A 19,811-nucleotide genomic window follows, 5' to 3' on the forward strand; every position below is an offset into this window, starting at 1 on the left:
TCATTCCTCTGGCTTCTGAATTTGAAGCAGTAGGGCTTTAAAATGTAGATCTCCTTCCAGGTTTCGGAGCAGGAATTCCTTTTGTATATTCATGTGGGCTTTGCCTGTCAAATACTCTTGGAGGGTCACAAGCAAGGTATTTTACCAGTCCTGATAGGGGTCAAGTTTCCATTACCATTAAGCCACTGGGTCCTTTCATTAGTTTGCAGAGGATATCAGGGAGAGCTTGCAGGTCTTACTCTCCCTTTCAAGGGTAGTCCCTTATTCTGTTTTTCTCTAAACCTTCAAAAACAGATTGGTGCTTTCTGCAATGTCCTGTTCTTTCTCCACTATAGTGGTGTAATATGTCCAAACTTCCAGAAAATTTAAGAGGAGTTACGTGCATTCCTTTAGTGTTCCAAAGGTATCGAGGGAAAAGTCCAAACCATTCTTTCCTCAACTTGAAAAACAAGTTTACAAGTCCAAAACATTTTCATGCAGAGTTGGCTAGGACGGGTGATTCTAGCAGTCTATTCTAGCAACTTCCTCACCTACGTGGACCAACAAATAGGAACTTCCATGTGTCTATAGATCTTGTGCCACCTGAAGTTCTTGAGATGTATTTGCAGTTTATTTATTCTATTATGTTATTACTTGTCTCTAGGTCCGGCCAGTCCTCCTTGAAGTCTTTCCCTGACTATGATGATTGATGATGTTTGATAGAAGGTGTCCTAAAGGGAAAGAAGGTGTCGGGTTTTGCTCTGTTTATATGATTGGTTCCTACTAGTTCCCTCTCAAGATATGGCCCTCTTATGTTCCAATATCTAGCGCAAAAATTCATTATTTTCTCACTTGGATTATCTTATATACCATCTTTGAGTAGTATTTGATATCTCCGCATGAAAGGCTGACATTCCCTTCCAAAGATGGGATCTACATCATTAATCAATTTAGCTGTTTCTCTCCACTTGCAGCTGCGTGCCAAAGGGATTCTGTTGAATTTTTTGTTTGAAAAATTATCACTCCGGGCCATCTCAGACATTGCTGATTCTCATCATATTGGAAAACTTTCTGTTACCCACACAACACCTCAATGAACCAGAGTACCACAGACTTCTCTGAGGTGATCTTTGGACACTCAGACATATCATATTTGGCTTAAATAGAGACATAAGGGCTTGATATCCACTCATGAGGAAAATCACTGAGAAAGTGGTAGTGGAGCCTACTAGCAACATCCTACTGCTGCCAGTGCTAATTTTCAAATCAGGCTAGGGAATGGGACAGAAATGGTGACGATGATAGGTTACCGCCTTCTATAAGGATATCCATCACAATAGTAAAAATGCTATATGAGTTATGTGGTATTATTTATTATTGACCTCTCAGCAGTTTTGAAGCCGTTGATCATTTGGTGCTGCTGGCTTGTAGGTATAGGGAGAACATTTTTTAGATGGCTTCTCTCACAAGTACTAAATTCATTACATTTTTGGAATCCTACAGAGTGGAGGAAGTTCACTATGTAGTTTAAAATCCCTCTTCTGTTCAAGATCAGGTCTTCTGGGCTAAGGTCCTCATTAGAGGAACTTTGTAAAATAATAGTTTATTTGTATGCCTAAGACTTTGCCAGAAATTGTAGGTTAGACATCTTTGCTTCTGCCGTATTTGGTTGCTGCAGTATAGATTATGACTTTATAAACACCTTCTCCTTTTTGGGTGATCAGATGATGAGATCCCACCAGTTCCAAGTTCTTAGTGGCAAAGAGTGCGGAAAGAAGAATGTATTAACTGTTAATGATTATTCTGTATCTCAACTGATCCACCCTAAGGATTGTACTACAGGCTTTGTTCAGTTACATTAAAATCATTTTTAAATTGCACTTTCATTTGCCTGTTCGTTAGTCTTGCTGTCATGGGAACTTGTTCTCTGGAAATAAGGCTATAAATGGAGAAGAGGGAAGCATCTAGAAATTAAAACCTTCCAAGGATAGATAAGAGTGCCTGATCTGGAATGTAGGAACATCACTACCAGGTAGCAAACTCTACTACTCTACATTATCATTTTCATATCAATACATAAGGTATAGACAAATACAAAGCATGTTTATACTAATTAGATAATGCCAGAAGCAAGGTATTATGGACACATCCACATTAAGGGGGGTATTAAGTATATTCTAGGCAGGTGATTATACCTTTGCCAAACGTATTTGTTTAACTTAAAATTTTCTGACCTAGGTCTCTTCCTTGTGTTGTTTTGGGTTTTTTAAAGTTTCAGTAAAAGCAGTCCAGCCATCTCCATGAATGAAGTTAGGGAAAAACAAGGCAATTTGGCCAAATAAAAAAGTTTCTTTGAACCATTTTCGTACTTTGGAATAGGTACTTGAAATTTGGCAGAAAGAAGGCTGTGGGGTGAAGTAGGTGCTTTGTGCTGTCCTTGTTAAATCTGTTGGCTATCAAGTAGTGGAGGTCCACAGAGCTTCAGCAATGTAGCAGCCATAGAAGGTAACTTATTTACTGGTGAACGCTGCATTAAACTTTCTTTAAACATACATTTGTTTGATTTACTACTTATGCAAAATATTTTTACGACGTGTGAAGATGGACGCATTTAAATCTGAGCAGTCCTTGTCAGTATCAATCCCTCTCTTTTCTTTTCTTTAAACAATAAAAGCACAAAGAAAGGAAATACAATAAAAAATGAAATCTTTATTTTTTGGCTCGATTATAACGTAGTTTACGTTCTTTACATTAACAGCAATTTCCTGCATGCACTTCACCAACACATTACAAGTCAAAAGCTTTAGTAAAAGAGTCTACCTTTAACTTTAGCTTGTGTATGAAACACAGAATGTCCTGATCTTGATTATACAAGTGTGCCATTTTATTCCCGGAAAATATTGTGGGTCCCATATTGTGTTTAGAAGAGTTCTAGTGCAGCATGAATCAAAAAGAGTAAGTATAATCTATGTAAACAAACACTGGAAAAATAGCAAGGATTCCATGAACAATAAGACTATCTCAAAACTTCTGGTGCAAGCAGTGCTAGAAATTCAAACATCCCCCCTCCACTTCCACTCACCAGCTATAACTATTTGGAAGCAAATAAACTTGGTTTCCAGCTTTACACAAAATATTTCACATTGAAATGTTTTCAAATATAATATTAAAACAAAGTAACCTACAAATACTCACTATTTTCTTTATTTCTTTCATTGTGAAGTTCTCCATTGAAATTTACCATGGATAGAAAATAAACAAGTGACTGTGGAAAATAACTTAAGAAACAATTACTTGAACCTAATGACAGTTTTCTTATGTACAAAAGTGCTGCCAAGTAATATGGTTTATTTTTACATTATTTATATATGCTAACCACATTTTCAACAGGTTAAACAGTTTGTAGTAGGCCCTATACAGTCTGGCTTTACACCAAATAGTAACCATTTAAAATGCAAAACTAAAGAAGCTGGTAAATAACTGCAAACTATTGCTTAATGATATGAAGGAATGAGGTCTGTTTGAACAATTTAATTCACTTTACCACTGACATATGGCTTCCTACAGTGAAGAACTCTGAACAATAGACGGAGCAAAATACAGCAGCAAAGGCAATATTAACATGCATCAGTGATCCCCTCCAAACTATCTATAATGGTACAGAATACAATAGATTACCTGTTGAAAGCTTGCAAACTAAATATACTGTGGCACTTATTTGATACAAAGTACTGTGTCATGACCACTTATTTGTATGCTCAAATATGCACAACTGTGTAAAATAAGTATTTACATAACAGAGGGCATTTTATTGACCTATTAGATGTCAGCCTTACTGAGAGAAGAAGATACAAAAACAATCCCTCAGGATAAAGTAGAACTTCTAAACAAGTGACTTGTTTTGGTGAAGTCACTTTTCAAGGGCAGATTCCATACAATATTTTTTTCTGTGGAACATTTAACAAAAACAAAGACTATGTGACTGGAATTTGGGATGAAGTTTGCACTTGCTGATATTTAATGACTTGGATTAAAATAATCCATTTCTAAATTCTTGTAAATTACAGGAGACTTTGCAGGCACATAAAGATTTGTCTGGATGCGACAACACAAATAGTTAAAACACCTCAAATTTTAGAGCCACCCTGAAATGTGGAAGGAATTAAACTCTGTTGTTTTGTGTGATGTCATTTTTTCCCATGCATGATTTATAAGTGCAGCATGCCTTTATGCAAATCACTTCTGTCTGTACATTATAGAGAATTAGAGAGCAGAACACCTGGTCCTCAAACCCTCTTCCCCCAACAGAAAACCCATTTACAAAAATAGTCACATATAATAGTAAACAACCTGTGAATTAAAAAAACAATAAATTCACGAAAACCAATTTTGTAAAAATATGGCAAATGTGGCAGTTGAATTACAAACAGTGGATACAGTTACTGTACTAAATATTTTGTGGTATGTTAAAACCCACAAAAATTATAGCTTTGCACGCCTTTCATGGTCCCTACAGACAGTAGCCACTGTGTGTCTCCTCTTCAGCAGTGTCAGCTGTAGTGAAAACAGTAACCTCTTGTCAAGGTTGTTACCCTGTTTTACAAAGTCACAGGTTGATGACGAGGGATCACTGTCTTGTTATAGGCACTGACCTTGAGTATATATACACATATAATATATATATGTATGTATGTATGTAAAAACTGTCAGTTTGGCATAAACCTCCTACAGGAGTCCTGTTGACACAAATACATCTTTCAAAGGCTGTAAACAATTTGTCACACAAACAGCATTCTTAATTTTTTTATTTACTTTGCCTAACATTTTTACTTTTATAGTCTTTTTCTACTTTATCTTTTTCATATTTCTCTTTGTCTGGCTTTGTAACACTATCATAGGAAGGTGGAGAGGTTGTAGAGGAGCTCTCGTATGTTTTTTCTGGAGTGGAGTTTTCATTGAGTTTATCAGTAATCATATCTTTGACAGGTAGGCCATCCCCTTTGGTTTTATCTTTGTTATACACACAGGAGACTTTTTTAACTTTTTGCTTTAAAATATAACATCTGTAAGCACGCTGAATAACAGTAGCAGAAACCTCCTCTTGTTTTCTTTTTAATGTAGTTGTAATTGGCTCATAGGAGACTTTAGAAGGATTGGCTGCCATAAACCGGTCTTCCATTTGTATTCGAAGTGCATCCATCTCATCGCTTTCCCCCAAAACACGCTTTGTAAAAGCAAACAAGATGTCAAGACAGTGAATTCTGTCACCACTTACCATGGGCAGATCCATTGCAATAAGCTGAACTTTGTTTGGTTTTGCTATAAGAAGGGGAGGATCCAGTGAAGCTGCAAAATCAGATAGTTTACTGTATTCTATAAACTGGGTTGCATCTGGATCAAACTTTTCCCAAACCTCATAGAACATCTCAAAGTCATCCTCACTCAAGGGCTCGGCACTTTCTTCTGTAGCAACACTGAAGTTCTCCAAAATAACAGCAATATACATGTTTACTACAACTAGAAATGAGATGATAATATAACTGACAAAAAAGAAAATCCCAACTGAAGGGTTACCACAGTCTCCTTTAACAGAGCTTCCTGGGTGATCTTTGTAAGGGTCACAGTCTGGTTCTCCACTGTTCAGAATTGGTGCTAACAAACCATCCCAACCAGCTGATGTGGTAATTTGAAATAGGCAGATCATACTGTTGCCAAAAGTTTCAAAGTTGAACATGTCATCAATCCCAACTTCCCTCTTAACGTAGGCAAAGTTGGACATTCCAAATATAGCATAGATAAACATGACCAGGAAAAGCAGGAGACCAATGTTAAACAAAGCAGGAAGAGACATCATCAAAGCAAAAAGCAAAGTACGGATCCCTTTAGCTCCCTTAATGAGACGCAGGATTCGACCAATTCTGGCGAGTCGGATAACTCTGAACAAGGTAGGGGACACAAAATATTTTTCAATCACCTTAGCTAGAAACATACCTGTTAAAACAAAAAATTCACATTGTAAAGTAAATAATACAATAGCAGGTTTTAAAGTATATTAACTCATTATTTGTGGAAATATTTATTGCTGTCTCAGAAAAAATCAGAACAATAAGTTCTTTATTTTAAATGCTGAAAGTTAACATCTTTCCAGTGAAGACTGATAATAGCATTAGTGTCACATGAACTGTTTTATTTAATTGTGAAAACGTTACATTGGAGGCTGCGACACTGTGGTTTCCTTCTGTACAGATTATACCAAAGTAAAGATACCCCGCAGGAAAAGGGAAATGAGTGAGAGAAAGAGGTTTGCTTACAGCAAAGGTAGCTTGTTCCCATCTAGATTTTGCATCTACTCATCAGGAAGCCTAGAAACTGGAATTTCTCTCTGAGTGCATTAGTTCTTGCAACTCAGTCTCCTACAAACCTTTTATATCAAACAGTAATAATTAGATGAAAAGTAGGGTAAGCTCATGCAAGTTGTTGGAATCTGTACCTCAGGCTCTGCAGAGTGCTCAACAAAGCCTTTATGGGTATGTCTAAGCTGCAATTATTCACCCACTGCTGGCCCGTGCCAGCTGACTCAGGCTAGGGGGCTGTCTAATTGCGGTGTAGATGTTTGGGCTCAGGCTGCAGCCCGGACTGTAGGATTCTGTTAGGTGGGAAGGTCCTAGAGCTTGGGCGGGAGCCTGAGCCCAAACGTCTACACCACAATTAAACAACCCCCTTAGTCTGAGCCCTCTGAGCCTAGGTCAGCTGGTACAGGTCATCTCCGGGTTTTTCACTGCAGGGAAGACATACCCTATGAGGTCTGTCAGAAAATCTGCAAAAACAATTCCACAACACCTTGAAGTGTCGTGAACTCTCACAAATTGCACTACTGAGATTCACTGCCTTTTAGCTAACTGAACTCTAAATATTTAGCCTACATGATGATTTAAAAAATCCCTCCCTGTTCACATACTCCTCAGTTTTGCTCATGAATGCAGATTCTGACATTTCAAATTACAATAAACCAAATCAGATTGGAAAAAATACTCTTGTATGCATCATTTTATGTACATTGTACTATAAAAATGAAAACTGAAGAATTGCTATCTAAATTTGATTGTAGGCCATGTAGCAAATGACAAAGCCATATGTAAAGCATCATAAAATCATTAAAGGAAATGTTCACTTTCTGCTCACGTACCCCCTTCATGAAAGTGAATTGTTCTTACCCACGATGGAGAGAATGACAACCACAAAATCAAAAATGTTCCAGCCTATGGTGAAGTAGTAATAACGGAGTGAAATCAATTTCAGGACACATTCTCCAGTGAAAAGGACAATGAATACCAGGTTTATCCTGTGTAAAATAGTTTCCATTTCATCACTCTGGTCATCTGTTTCTATCATCATGGTGACCATGTTAAGGCAGATAAGAATCATGATGCTGATGTCAAATACTTGTTTTGTTACAAAATCAAAGACCATGCCTTGGAATTTGTTCTGTAAAAACAAAAACAAATACTATTTATAGTTTGAAAATATGTTTTTCTTTACAAATTGCAAATCTGGGGAAAGCAATTCTCTGTAGCTTGGCAGGAATTAGCTCTGTAGAACAGGAGTGGGTAAACTGATCCACCTTCAGAACCCAGAGGGTAACTTATCCTTTCCCCCTCTTCTGACTTGTGGCTGAACAAGTTGTCAGAGGTGAGCAAGAAGGGAATCACTATTGGCTGGAGGGGTGATGACGATGTGAGGAATAAAGAGTAGTCAAGTCAAAGGCCACCTTTTTCACCAGTCTGTGCTCCAGGAACAGGAAATGTTATCTCCCAGCCTCTGTTCTGCATAACTGCCCTTCACTGATTGTACTCACTGACTTAGTTGGATGGTTAAGGTTATATCCCTTACTTACTGGTTCCATCACCCAGTGTTATGCATTACTTAGTTTGTTGACTATCTACATCCTTCCAGTTCGACTATTATTTAATTTGCTATAGTGGATAGCTTCTGCAATAAGTATTCCGGTGGCACCTTAAAGACTAACAGATTTATTTGGGCATAAGCTTTCATGGATAAAAAACCACTTCTTTTACCCACAAAACCTTATGCCCAAATAAATCTGTTAGTCTTTAAGGTGCCACTGGACTCCTTGTTGTTTTTGTGGATACACACTAACATGGCTACCCCCTGATGCTTGCAGTAAGTATTATTTTCCAAAAGTTGTAGGGGTTCAGTGGAACAGTTAATCAAGCAATACAGTATCTGGCTCATGACGTCAAGTAGCTCACATAAAGATTCAGCCTCATGGAAATTGAACCTCTATGAACACAATCTCATCTCTTCCCACACTCCCTGACAGGCCCTCCTTAGTTGTCTTTGAGATCAGAGGTGACTAGGGTCTGCTCCCATCTGTCTTTGTCTTCAAAGCCCACCAAATTGCCACTATCACTCTCCCTGATTGCAGGTCTTTATGGAACTCCCAGTAAGGGCCAGTGCGTCCCCATTTCCTGCAAAGGTCTTCTGGAGTGAGAAGACCAGGAAGTCAAGGTTAGGGAAGATCCCCTCTCCCTCCAGGATAGCAATAAGCAGCCAGAATTGACTGCAGCTGCCCTGGGACTCAGCTCAGTTATGTAGTGCATAATGAAACTTAGCTCAGGTATCTAGGGAATCCCCCATTTCATATGTCCGATGTATATGTTCTTAAAGAAAATATGAGAACAGCCCAAGTTATTCAAATAAGCTAACTCTAAAAAAAAAATAGGGGAAAGGAGAAAATTCTACCTCTTTAATGAAAATAATAGAAAAAACTGGTTCCCTCTACCAAATATATATGGTACTTAAAGCTGTAACCCCCACTTGGAGTTTGCCAGCTCCCAAAACATGTCCAGAGAGTAGACTAGCTTTAGTTTCGAGCTTGAGAGCTGTAAGACTCAGAGAGAGAAGCAGAACAGCTCACAGGGTGACTGATTAACTCCCTCTCCCCACAAAGGGAGAACTTTGGGAAAGTTGCATGGATCAGGCCATTCAAGCTCTGTGGAGACCAGTGTCCAGAGTGGCAGAGATCCCACCCGGTACTGGCTACCGAGAGCCAGCCAACACCAGGAAGCCAGTGAGGCTGGTAGCAGCCAGGAGAAGACTCTGCCCAACCCAAGAGTGAAGTAAGGGGACCCTTTTTTGTTTAAGCTGGCTAACGTTCACAGCACTGCAGCACTCATCTCTGGACTCCTCCTCAGCATATCATATATATGGGGAGTGCTAGGGAGGGAGCTGGGGATGGGAAGAGTTGTGAGTGTTGCAAAGTAGGAAACTACTTGATTTGTTAATGTTTAGTACTTACTAGTTAACCCTAATCCTTTCGTCCCTTGTTCCTATTTTCCTGTTTCCAGTAAAGTCCCCCTTTGTTACACTGTTATTTTTGGGTGTGTCGTTCCTTTGCTGAACTTTGAGTTGTTATATATTGTTTCTTGTGCATTGGGATTTATTCTCCTTGTCTCTTAGTAGCATTATTCATTTTCCCAAGGGACTGCACCCCTTGTGTCTCAGACACAATGTGGCGTCACCTTGGGTGGAGGCACTAGGTGTCAGAAAAAGAACCCAGGATCCAACCCATGTGAGGAGAGGGGAGAAGCCACTCCCAAGGAGCAAGCATCAGGGCGGAGGCTTGGGCCACAACTTGTGGGAGGGTCTATGAAACCTTAAAACCATGTTTTAAAATGGGTATTTAATGCAGGAGGCATGAAAATAAAGGGACTCTTACCGCTGGCCTAGGTATAGGTTTTTGTGGTTTCTTGGACCCCAGTTTTTTCATTGCATTGTAGTATTTCTTCTGTTCTTCTGTCATAAATATATCTTGACCTCCAAAGTAAGGAAATGAGATCAAAACTGGTTACAACTATGTTTGCAGACATAACCTCTAACTATTGTATGTCACTATATAATTTAGTGATGGACATTTGAGTTTACATTTGATTTATATACTAAAAGGGCAATTTTCAGGTATCATACGAGTGTTATTGAACAGCTCTGTCAGCACAAAGTATATCCCAATGATCGCTTTCACTGGTAGTTGGAAGATTTCTCCAGTGTTTGCAAAGCGACTTCTCCCTTCTCCCCCGTAACATAAGACCACCATAGCACTTTCTGCTCTGACCTGTTCCCATCCCTGACACTGAGCATGTGTCTGCAGGAAAGGGGCATGGCTAGGGCATTTCTGTGCCCTCACAGTCTCTGACTGCTGGAATGATTCTTCGGGTGACAGGGAGCCAGGTATAAATTAGGGTATCTCTGAGGTTGTTTTAATTTGTGCCAAGCACTAGCCCAGGGATTCTTAAACTGGGGGTTGCGACCTCTCAGGGGGGTCATGAGGTTATTACATGGGGGGTCGCGAGCTGTCAGCCTCCACACCCAAGCCCCACTTCGCCTCCAGCATTTATAATATTAAATATAAAAAAGTGTTTTTAATTTATAAAGGGGGTCTCACTCAGAAGCTTGTGAAAGGGGTCACCAATACGAAAGTTTTGAGAATCACTGCACTAGCCTCTTCCTGGCTGGCTCCAGGATTGTGGGGCTTAATGGTGGCACAAAACCACCTTTGAACCATACTCTGCCTCATTCCTGAACTGTTCCAGGCACAGTGTGGATGCAGGTCACCATTGGGATCATAGTCTATACAGTTAGTTTAAGAAACAAGCAAAATGGAGTGATACTGAGGGGGACGTGTCATAGGAAGACATGAACAAAAAAAAATCCAAACAAACTGGAGCCCCTATCCATTTTAAGGGTTTGTCTACATTAGGAGTGCTTTGCTTGTATAAGAATACAGAAAAGCTTCAAAAACAGACTCCAAGGAGAAACTGCTGAGCTTGAATTCATATGCAAACTAGATACCATTAACTTGGGTTTCAATAGAGACTGGGAGTGGCTGGGTCATTATACATATTGAATCTACTTCCTTAAGTTAAGTATCCTCACACCTTCTTGTCCTCAACTGTCTAAATGGGCCATCTTGATTATCACTACAAAAGCTTTTTTCTTCTGCTGATAATAGCTCATCTTAACTAATTAGCCTCTCACAGTTTGTATGGTAACTTCCAATTTATCTGTATGTGTGTGTGTATATATATATATATATGTTCCATTCTATGCGTCCGATGAAGTGGGCTGTAGCCCACGAAAGCTTATGCTCTAATAAATTTGTTGGTCTCTAAGGTGCCACAAGTACTCCTGTTCTTTATACCAGCAAAGTGCTTCTAGTGTGATGCACCTATATCAGTAAAGCTGCGCTTTATACTGGTATGGCAAAACTAGTGCCCTGGAGTGAAACAAGCTACTCCAGTAAAAGTGCAGTTTTGCTGGTGTAACTGAGTCTGTACAAAGGACTTCTGCAAGCAGAGCTTTGTTGGTTAGGGATCACACCTCTTCACATCCTCGACTGACATAGCTACATTTGTAGAAGTCTGTAGGGTAGACAAAGCCTAAGACTTTCAAGGCCTGTTATTTGTTTTTCACATTAGCCTCCATTCTGCAGGTACAAATGTTACCTTTCAAATATCTGACTATTTGATTGTGGGTGTTTTCAGCATTCTAACATTTGTGTTAGTTGATTATGGACACAATTAAATGGAAGTTCAGTGTTAAAGTTAGGCTGTCAGTGTCTACTAAACTGGAAATTTAAGCCTCAAGTCATGGCATTTGCCCCTTGAAGCGTCTGAAGAAGCTGCAGGTTGGTCTGCAATTATTCTGAAGAGAAATGCTGACTGTTTAAAGATGTTCATTCACAGCTGAGTTTTGCCTTAGACTCAGTTGGGAGTAGAATGGAAATGTTGTATCTCATTAACTGATTAGAGTGGCCGCCAGCTGAAGCCAAAGGATTTTCACAGCAAACACAGACATTTAAGATGATACTCAGGCTGCTAGTTCCATCAGACACCTGAAGAATTACCATACTAACGATCCTAGGGCCGCCAATTATTTTTAATTAAATTATTTTAAAATTACTTGAAAGTTCAACAGATTCAGAAAAAAAAATTTCCCCTTATTTCTTACTTTTTTTTACCTTTCCAATGAACTATAAATTAAAGGAGGATTAAATAGGGTTTACAAGTTCCTCCCATTTCCTATAATTGAACAGGTCAGAATCATATGGCTCATTACTACAGAACCTTAATAAGCTTTACTTCTGTGATTAGTCGTGTTGGAATTGATGGGTCTTATTCTTATAAACGCTTGTAGAACTGGATTTGTAGTTGCTTCCTTGTTTTTTGTGTTTTATTTTGTGGGTATGTCTACACTGGAGCTGGAAGGTGTAATTTCCAGCCTGAGGAGACATAACCCACGCTAGCTCTGATAGACCTAGCACACTAAAAATAGAAGTGTAGCCCCAGTGGTGTGAAAAGTGGGGACAGGTGCCAAGAACATGCCTAGGGCCGTGGATGGGATTGTACTTGGGGCAGCTAGTCCCTCCCACCACTATACTTCATTGAATGATAAGTATTTAAGTAGTAAGCATACCTGATTAATTTTAAAGAGGGACTTTTTCCAAGAGAATAACTTTCCTGCTAATCAGAGTGATAACACACATGTTCCTCTTTTGCTTATTTATTGTAGGTTTTCTTGCACAATTTGCAAATTTCTGTGAACATATTTGTATTAAACAAGGACTTATTGTTTCCTGCCTTCTCTTGACTTCTTGCAGTGAAGTCAAAGTGCTGAAAATTATGATGTTGCAGTCAGACCCATGACAGCAGATTTTTTCATTACAAAAATAGGATCAGGCAGAAGGTGAATTTATTTAGATACTTGAAATAAATTGTGTGTCCATCATCTTTACACAGAATAAGTCACTGGTTCACTGTAAGGAATGTCTAGAATGGAAACAGACTTGGGGATTTGTAGCTTTTATTATACCTTGTTCACTCTTAAAGCAGTAAATAAATACTTGAAATACTTATCTTCTTTTTTTGTTGATTGAAGTTGTCTATGATGACACCAATGAAAAGGTTCAAGGTGAAGAATGATCCGAAGATGATAAAGATGACAAAGTAAAGATACATGTACAGGTTGTCCTCATACTTAGGCTGATCTAGTAGCTATAAAACATCATACATTTATATATTATCTGCATGAACACTAAGAATCAAAAATTTCATTTAATTCATAAAGCAGCAACTCATGGCAAGAGGAGATAGATAGATACAGATATACAACACAGAATACAAAGCGTACAGTGCTTACTTTATATTATTTTTATTACAAATATTTGCACTGTAAAAGAGATAAAATAGTATTTTTCAATTCACCTCATGCAAGTCCACTCAGTCCTACTTCTTGTTCAGCCAATCGCTAAGACAAACAAGTTTGGTTACATTTACGGGAGATAATGCTGCCCGCTTCTAATTTACAATGTCACATGAAAGTGAGAACAGGCATTCGCATGGCATGGTTGTAGCTGGTGTTGCAAGTTATTTACATGCCAGATATGCTAAACATTTGTATGCCCCTTCATGCTTCAACTTGTAGGCTCTAAAGTTTTACATTGTTTTGTTTTTGAGTGCAGTTATGTAAAAAAAAGTCTACATTTGTAATTGTACTTTCACGATAGAGATTTTTTTACAGTACTTGTATGAAGTGAATTGAAATTTACTATTTCTATCCTCCCCGGATACCTTCTCAGATGCTCCTCAACCCTGAAAAGTGATTTGCACCAAATAAGTTGGGCAACATACAGTGCCCAGCCTACATGAGCAATGAAGTGTGTGACCCTCTAATTATCAATTTTGAAAAAAGGTTGTGTATTCCTCTATATTCAATGTATGCATTTCCTGAATATCTCTTTTTTTTTAACCGTTCACACAGATGATTACCAAAGGCAGTGTTTAATCCATCACCATTTGGCATCTTTAAATTGAGGCTGGATGGTTTTCTAAAAAATAATCTAAACAGACTAATTCAACTACAAATTATCGGGCTTAATAGAATAAGGAAGATTAATTCCCTCGACTGCAGGAATTGCTTTGTGAAATTCTATGGCCTATGTTATGTAGGAAATCTCATTAGTTGATTAAAATGTTCCATTTTGGCCTTATAATCAGTGAATCCATGTCGTTATTGTTCAATATTTTCAACACAATTCAATACAGCTATTAAAATTTCATTACATATGCGGAATGTCGGAATATATTCAACAGATATAAATGGTCTTAAAACTTATATTATACTTACATCTCGTGAATCAACAGCTGCATACATAATATCCATCCATCCTTTAAATGTAGCCTGGAAATGGAACACAAGTTTTTATTTACCTGTAAAAATCCAGGCCCTACAAAATTATGAGAGCACATCTCTTAATAATCTTTTTTTAAAAACATAAATTCATACCAGCACTGTTCATATCACAATTAAAAACACGCATATAATACAATTATATGTATTAGTCTCCTACCCTTTTTCATAAATAGTTATCAGACATTCTAAAAATGTTCCAATCATATGTATGCTACTACTTCATCCATTCTCCAGGCACCAAATGTGGCCCTTGATCTTTGCTAAGAAGCCTCGGTGATATCATTAGGAGTTTTTTTTGTATGGAAAAAGTGGCAATTATTGCCCATTTTAAGTAACAATATCGCGTAAAATGAGTATAACCAGGCAGTACCATAAAATGTGATTTCTAATACTTCACTATTCATTTAATATACTGTATAGAGCTGTATTACAAATATTAATCCAATAGGAAAGTTATGAGTCTTTAGTACATTTGTCCTCCTTAAAACATTTTTAGAATGATCCTATTTACTTAATTAATGTTAGTGCGGTTTCCCTTGCATTAATTATTTGTAAATGACAATTGTACAGATTTTTTTAGTGGCAACCACTGTTTGTCCCAGCCACGTAGAAAGAAAGGCAAGGCACAAGGGATGTGGTTTAACTAACCCACACATTTATTAATGTAACTTATCTGGGTACTATCTGGCAAAAACTTATCCAGAGCAGGTCATCCTTCCTTCCATGATTTGTTCACCTGGTGGAGGGCTGCCATCAGGTCTCCACAACTGGCTCCTGCCTGATGCTGGGATCTTACCTCCCTCCATGTGTACAAGGATTAAGGGGCTACAGAAAAGGGGGTTCTCCTCTTGTTGAATCAGACATTAGGAGCTCCATCCCAATTCCCCAGCCTCTTTAGGGGAAGCATTCCCCTAACGCCACTTCCAATTACGGTCTACCAGGGAACTCGACTCCCATCCCATTGAATGAGTATCTGCACTGTACAACTGCAAAGTTATCAGTTTGAACTGTATCTCCTAACCTAACCACCAGGTCCCTGAGCTGCTGTGGGGAAGACTTAAAAACCCGCCCTACCCCTGCCAATCTGGCAGTGAGGGGAAAATTCCTTCCCTGTCCCAAACAGGTGACAAGCACGATGCCCACAGCTGACTCAGCAAACCTGTTCCTACTATAATCCCAGGGATGGGAGGGTGGGAGTTGTTATTCTGGGCATATAATGACACTCTGGCCAGAAGAAAGGGCACATGTGCCCTCCCCTTGGGTGCATGGGTGCCAGTATGTTCTTGGGCACCCCTCCTCAGACCAGCCAATCTGCAAGGATGCCTGCCTTCTTCTCAGCTTCATTTCCCGCCCCCAAATGCACAAGGAACTGAACTCCCACGAGGAGGGGGGAGAGGCACAGGGAGGGAGGGGGACCCTTAAAGAAGCCACAGAGCCCTCTTTCTTGTGCCAGCCTAGACTAATTCCCACCCCCCGCTCTCCAGGCTGCAGGGGGTGCAATTGTATTGTCTGTCATCAAAACGCTTCCTTTTGCCTTTTTAACATTAGGGGCTATCAGTGTAAGAAGGTATTCCCTATATTAGGGTGGGGAATCCCTCTTATACCACTAATATCTTAATTACAGGTAAAGTAATATGAGTCTTTTTAAGGGTACTGACTGTATATGAAGAAATTAACCTGCTTTTTGATGAAAGTTGCCCATTTCTCTTATACTTTTTTTTTCAAATACAGCAATATAAAATACAGAAATTCACTTACTACTTGAAGCAGTGCAAGATACCCAGCGCCTACATTATCGAAGTTTACTTTCACATTTTTCCACCGGGCACTTTCATTCTTTTTTATGAGGTCCTCGCACTGAGTATAATTGTCAACATCGCTGATATCAAACATCTCACCAGTTGTTGTGTTAACACAGTGGTAGAACTTGCCAGCAAACAGATTTACTCCCATGATGCTGAAGATTAGCCAGAATATCAGACAAACCAGTAGCACATTCATGATGGATGGAATTGCTCCTATCAGGGCATTAACAACCACCTAGCATACAAATTAAAGACAAAAAAACCTCAATGATCTTTTATAATTAAAGAATCACACAACGTTCTATTAATATTTCTATAATACTAACAGATTTTTTCTGTCTATATTTTATAATGAAATATTTTAGCAAATATTGAAAGAAAGTAATACCTTCAATGAAACTGAAAAAAGCAAGAACTAAAACCCTACATGGAAAGCAAGGCAATGAAAAAGTATGAAAAGAAATTAAAGAAAACCTGGTAGTGGTTAGATGGAGCCTTAGAATTTGTGTGCTCTAGAAAAAAGAGAGAAAGAAATGTTAAATATTAAGAACATAAATCAAAATCTATAGACAGTGCAACAAAATATATTTTTAAATAAATGTAAAGAATGACTGATGATGGAAGACTGAGCAAAAGAATTTTACACATAAAGTAGGCAGTACTGATGACTTGATTCTGAGATTGAATTAAAACATTAGGAATTATACACATGATATTCTAATATTCACATAGAAAAGTTAGGCAACTCTGTACTATGCATTTAGTTTTGTCATCACATAATTAATTTTAAACCTTGGTCTAAAATAATCTTTATATTCATTGGACTTAATGAGAGCAAAGAAATGCACACTTCTGTTCATTGGTTTTTCTTGGCTATGTTTAATTTATATACAATTAAGCAATTCTACGGGGAAAAAGTGACTGCAAAAGATCAGAGCAAGTGCAGCTGAGCAAAAGGTTATTTGAATTATGTATAGTGATTCTATTTTACTCTGAAAAGAAGATTCAGCAGCTGAGGAAACAGCAAAGAATCTGTCTGCAGTGAAGGTTTTGGGTGGTTAATTTTCTATCCAAAGACCACTAAAATCAAGAGGAATCTTTCCATTTACTTCACTAGGCTTTTGTTTGGGGCCTATGGGGTGTGGGCAAAGAGCTAGTATTTTATTTAGTTGCCAGGTACAAAGAATCTATTCACTGGCATCAGTTATTTAAAAATGCATTCTTATTGTGTTGTACAGTATTGGTGTGATGGGGTATATCAGCCCCACACGGTTACAGGAGGGGTTAACCTTTCTCTCTTAGTAGAGGAGGCCACACACCCCCAGCTCTCCTGGGCGTGCTCCATCTGGAAGCAGGCTATAAAAACCAGCAGAGCAGCTCAGTCTGGGCTGACCGCCGGCGGGGAAGGAGGTGTGTCGCCAGCTCCTGAGGGAGGACCGCCTGCACTCCAAGATGTGGAGGCCAGCCACACGGAGGCGGACCCCGACACGGGACATCGTGGAGAGGGGAGAGACTGGAGAATCCCAGAGACTTGGGTAGGAAGTGACCCAGGGAGGTTTTGTGGCAAAACAGTGACAGAAGAGGACCAAGGCTCGGCGTGTTTTGGTGGACCCCCATCTTGCCAGTAGTATTGGCTCTGGCCATTGGGCCGCACTGCCTGGACATCAGGGGCTGTAGTATTGGCTCTGGCCATTGGTCTGCACTGCCCTCCTATCAAGGGCTGCATTAAGGACTGAGGCCCCTGAGCTGCGCAGCCCCGAGACCTGATCACGGGACTGTGAGGCACCTCTCCCCTGCCTCCACGGGATGATGGGGTGTATCAGCCCCGCGACAATTGGAAAGAAACAGTACTGTTTGTATGTATGTGAGCTTAAACTATACAGATATATTATAAAGGGAGTTTTGTAGAAGCTGAGTTTTCCAAGGTGAAGGTTAAGATATGAATGTTATCCATTTTGTTACAAATCAGTTTTTTCAGACATTAGCATCATCTGTCACTACAACTGAGATAATTGCTGTTATATTTAGGCAGATTGGCAAGCTATGGAAATCTGAATAACTTCCTAAACAAGAAAGAATTGGAAAGCTATGTGGGAAGAGAGGCAAGGTGGTGGAGTCACACAGGCTCATCAAAATTGCCTTGATCCTTAGGAGAAACATACACAATAAAACTCAAAGTTGAAAGGCAGCAGCTAAGAGAACTCTACTCCCATCTCTGTCTTCCATTTTCACCCCATCCTTCTCTCTACCATTTATTGAGAGAGCCTTCCCCTCACTTCCTATCTCATGTGGATGCCTCTCAGAAATACAGAAATGTGTGTTTTCCCCCCATTCCAGCTGGCAGGGAGTCTCATGCTCCTGACATATCATACATCCCACTGCTGCCAGCCTCTTCACCACGATGTTGCTATGTGTCCCATGCCAGTTCTGACACATGAGGCAGGGGATGGAGGCTGGCAGCAGTAGATGGAATAAGCATCCCAGGAAGACTGAAAAGGGAACTGGAGTTTCTCAGTTCTAAGGCCAGTTTCTCCCCACTCAGGTCCCTAAATCCAATGGGAATTATAACAGCTCCAGGGCTCGAATAACTCACCTCTGTTGTCATGAGTAGATTGGGTACACTCTAAGTCTGACCTGCAAGAAGTAAACTACATGTGTGTACACCCTGTGCCTTTCCATCACACACTTTTCATATACTCTGTCATAGGAGTTCTGTGCAGTAAGCCCCAGTATCATTATTTAAAACCTGATTGCCATACATAGTAGAAAGAGAGCAACCACAGGCTATGCAGTTCTGCAAGCTAAGTAGACACAATTTTTTTAGACTTTTTTTTTTCTTAGCAGGAGAGAAATATAGAAACTATGCTTCTTTCACTCATCATCAGAAAATGTGATAGGCATTAACAATGCAGCCATTGCATCCTGATAATTCCTTAACGTTTTACACAAAAACTCTGTAATTATCTAGGTGGTAAATAACCTAAAAAATATGTGTGATTGCTTGTAAATGCTAATGATTGCAATTGGATATAAATTTTAGTTATGTAATAAAGCATCCTACTGTAGTTACTGGTATGCCATAGAAAAGAGGATAGTGCAATATTTCTACATGGATTTGTCATTCCTCATTTTGCAAGTATGGTTTCTGTTTATGCATGGATTAATTCAGGTTCTTTCATTTGTCTCACCCTCATCCCTTCAAATCGTGACAAGGCTCTTAGAGGTCTCAAAGCTCTTAGTGTCCTAAGCGATTTAATGGCACCAAGTTCGGAATAGCCCAAGGCATTGGCTATTAGACTAACCAACGACACCTACAGAAAAAACAGAAAAACAATAATTATTCATTTCCTGAACCTGCTGATATTAGGATATAATATGTACTATGTGGGTTTCTTAAGACTGGTTGGACCTCTTTCTATAGTTTTCCTTTTTTAACCATAGGAAATATTTTTAAAAATTATTGAGGAAGGGAAAATACTTATAGGACACCTGTTTATGGAACCTTTGTTGACATAAAAAAGTCCTTACATTTTCATATATTTTGTTGGAGGGGCAAGGAACCATAATGGACCTAAAGAGGGCCTGTTTAAAAAAAAAAAGAGTATATATTAGTCTGTACAGCTTGCCAATTTGCCTTATCTTTATCTCTTCTTATCTGGTTAGAGTTCAATATCTGGACGTAGCTCACTGTTCTCAAAGGATATAGTTTTCAAAAGCACTTATGTATCTTAGGGGCCTTAGTTCTACTGAGTTTCAATA

The 19,811-nt window shown here is 39.0% G+C and overlaps 1 protein-coding gene and 1 long non-coding RNA gene across 3 annotated transcripts in view; one reads left to right on the forward strand and one right to left on the reverse strand.

Annotated features, from left to right (window-relative positions):
• Positions 1–1,890: 1,890 nt before the first annotated feature.
• Positions 1,891–10,420, forward strand: LOC122462390. The gene is made up of 3 exons (XR_006284904.1): positions 1,891–1,901; positions 2,258–2,265; positions 10,283–10,420. It is a non-coding gene; the product is annotated as an uncharacterized LOC122462390 (long non-coding RNA).
• Positions 2,672–19,811, reverse strand: part of LOC102941549 (sodium channel protein type 2 subunit alpha) — a 111,965-nt gene continuing 94,825 nt past the window's right edge. For both annotated transcript variants that reach the window (XM_043525370.1, XM_027818996.3), the window contains exons 21-27: positions 19,241–19,363; positions 16,006–16,287; positions 14,182–14,235; positions 12,912–13,049; positions 9,719–9,823; positions 7,194–7,464; positions 2,672–5,970 (exon numbers count right to left, since the gene is read on the reverse strand). In XM_043525370.1, coding sequence (XP_043381305.1) covers positions 4,784–5,970; positions 7,194–7,464; positions 9,719–9,823; positions 12,912–13,049; positions 14,182–14,235; positions 16,006–16,287; positions 19,241–19,363 — 2,160 coding nt within the window. In that variant the 3' untranslated portion in view covers positions 2,672–4,783. The remainder of the gene's footprint in view (positions 5,971–7,193; positions 7,465–9,718; positions 9,824–12,911; positions 13,050–14,181; positions 14,236–16,005; positions 16,288–19,240; positions 19,364–19,811) is intronic.

Source organism: Chelonia mydas, chromosome 11 (assembly GCF_015237465.2).
Source record: "Chelonia mydas isolate rCheMyd1 chromosome 11, rCheMyd1.pri.v2, whole genome shotgun sequence".
Classification (NCBI taxonomy): Eukaryota; Metazoa; Chordata; order Testudines; family Cheloniidae; genus Chelonia; species Chelonia mydas.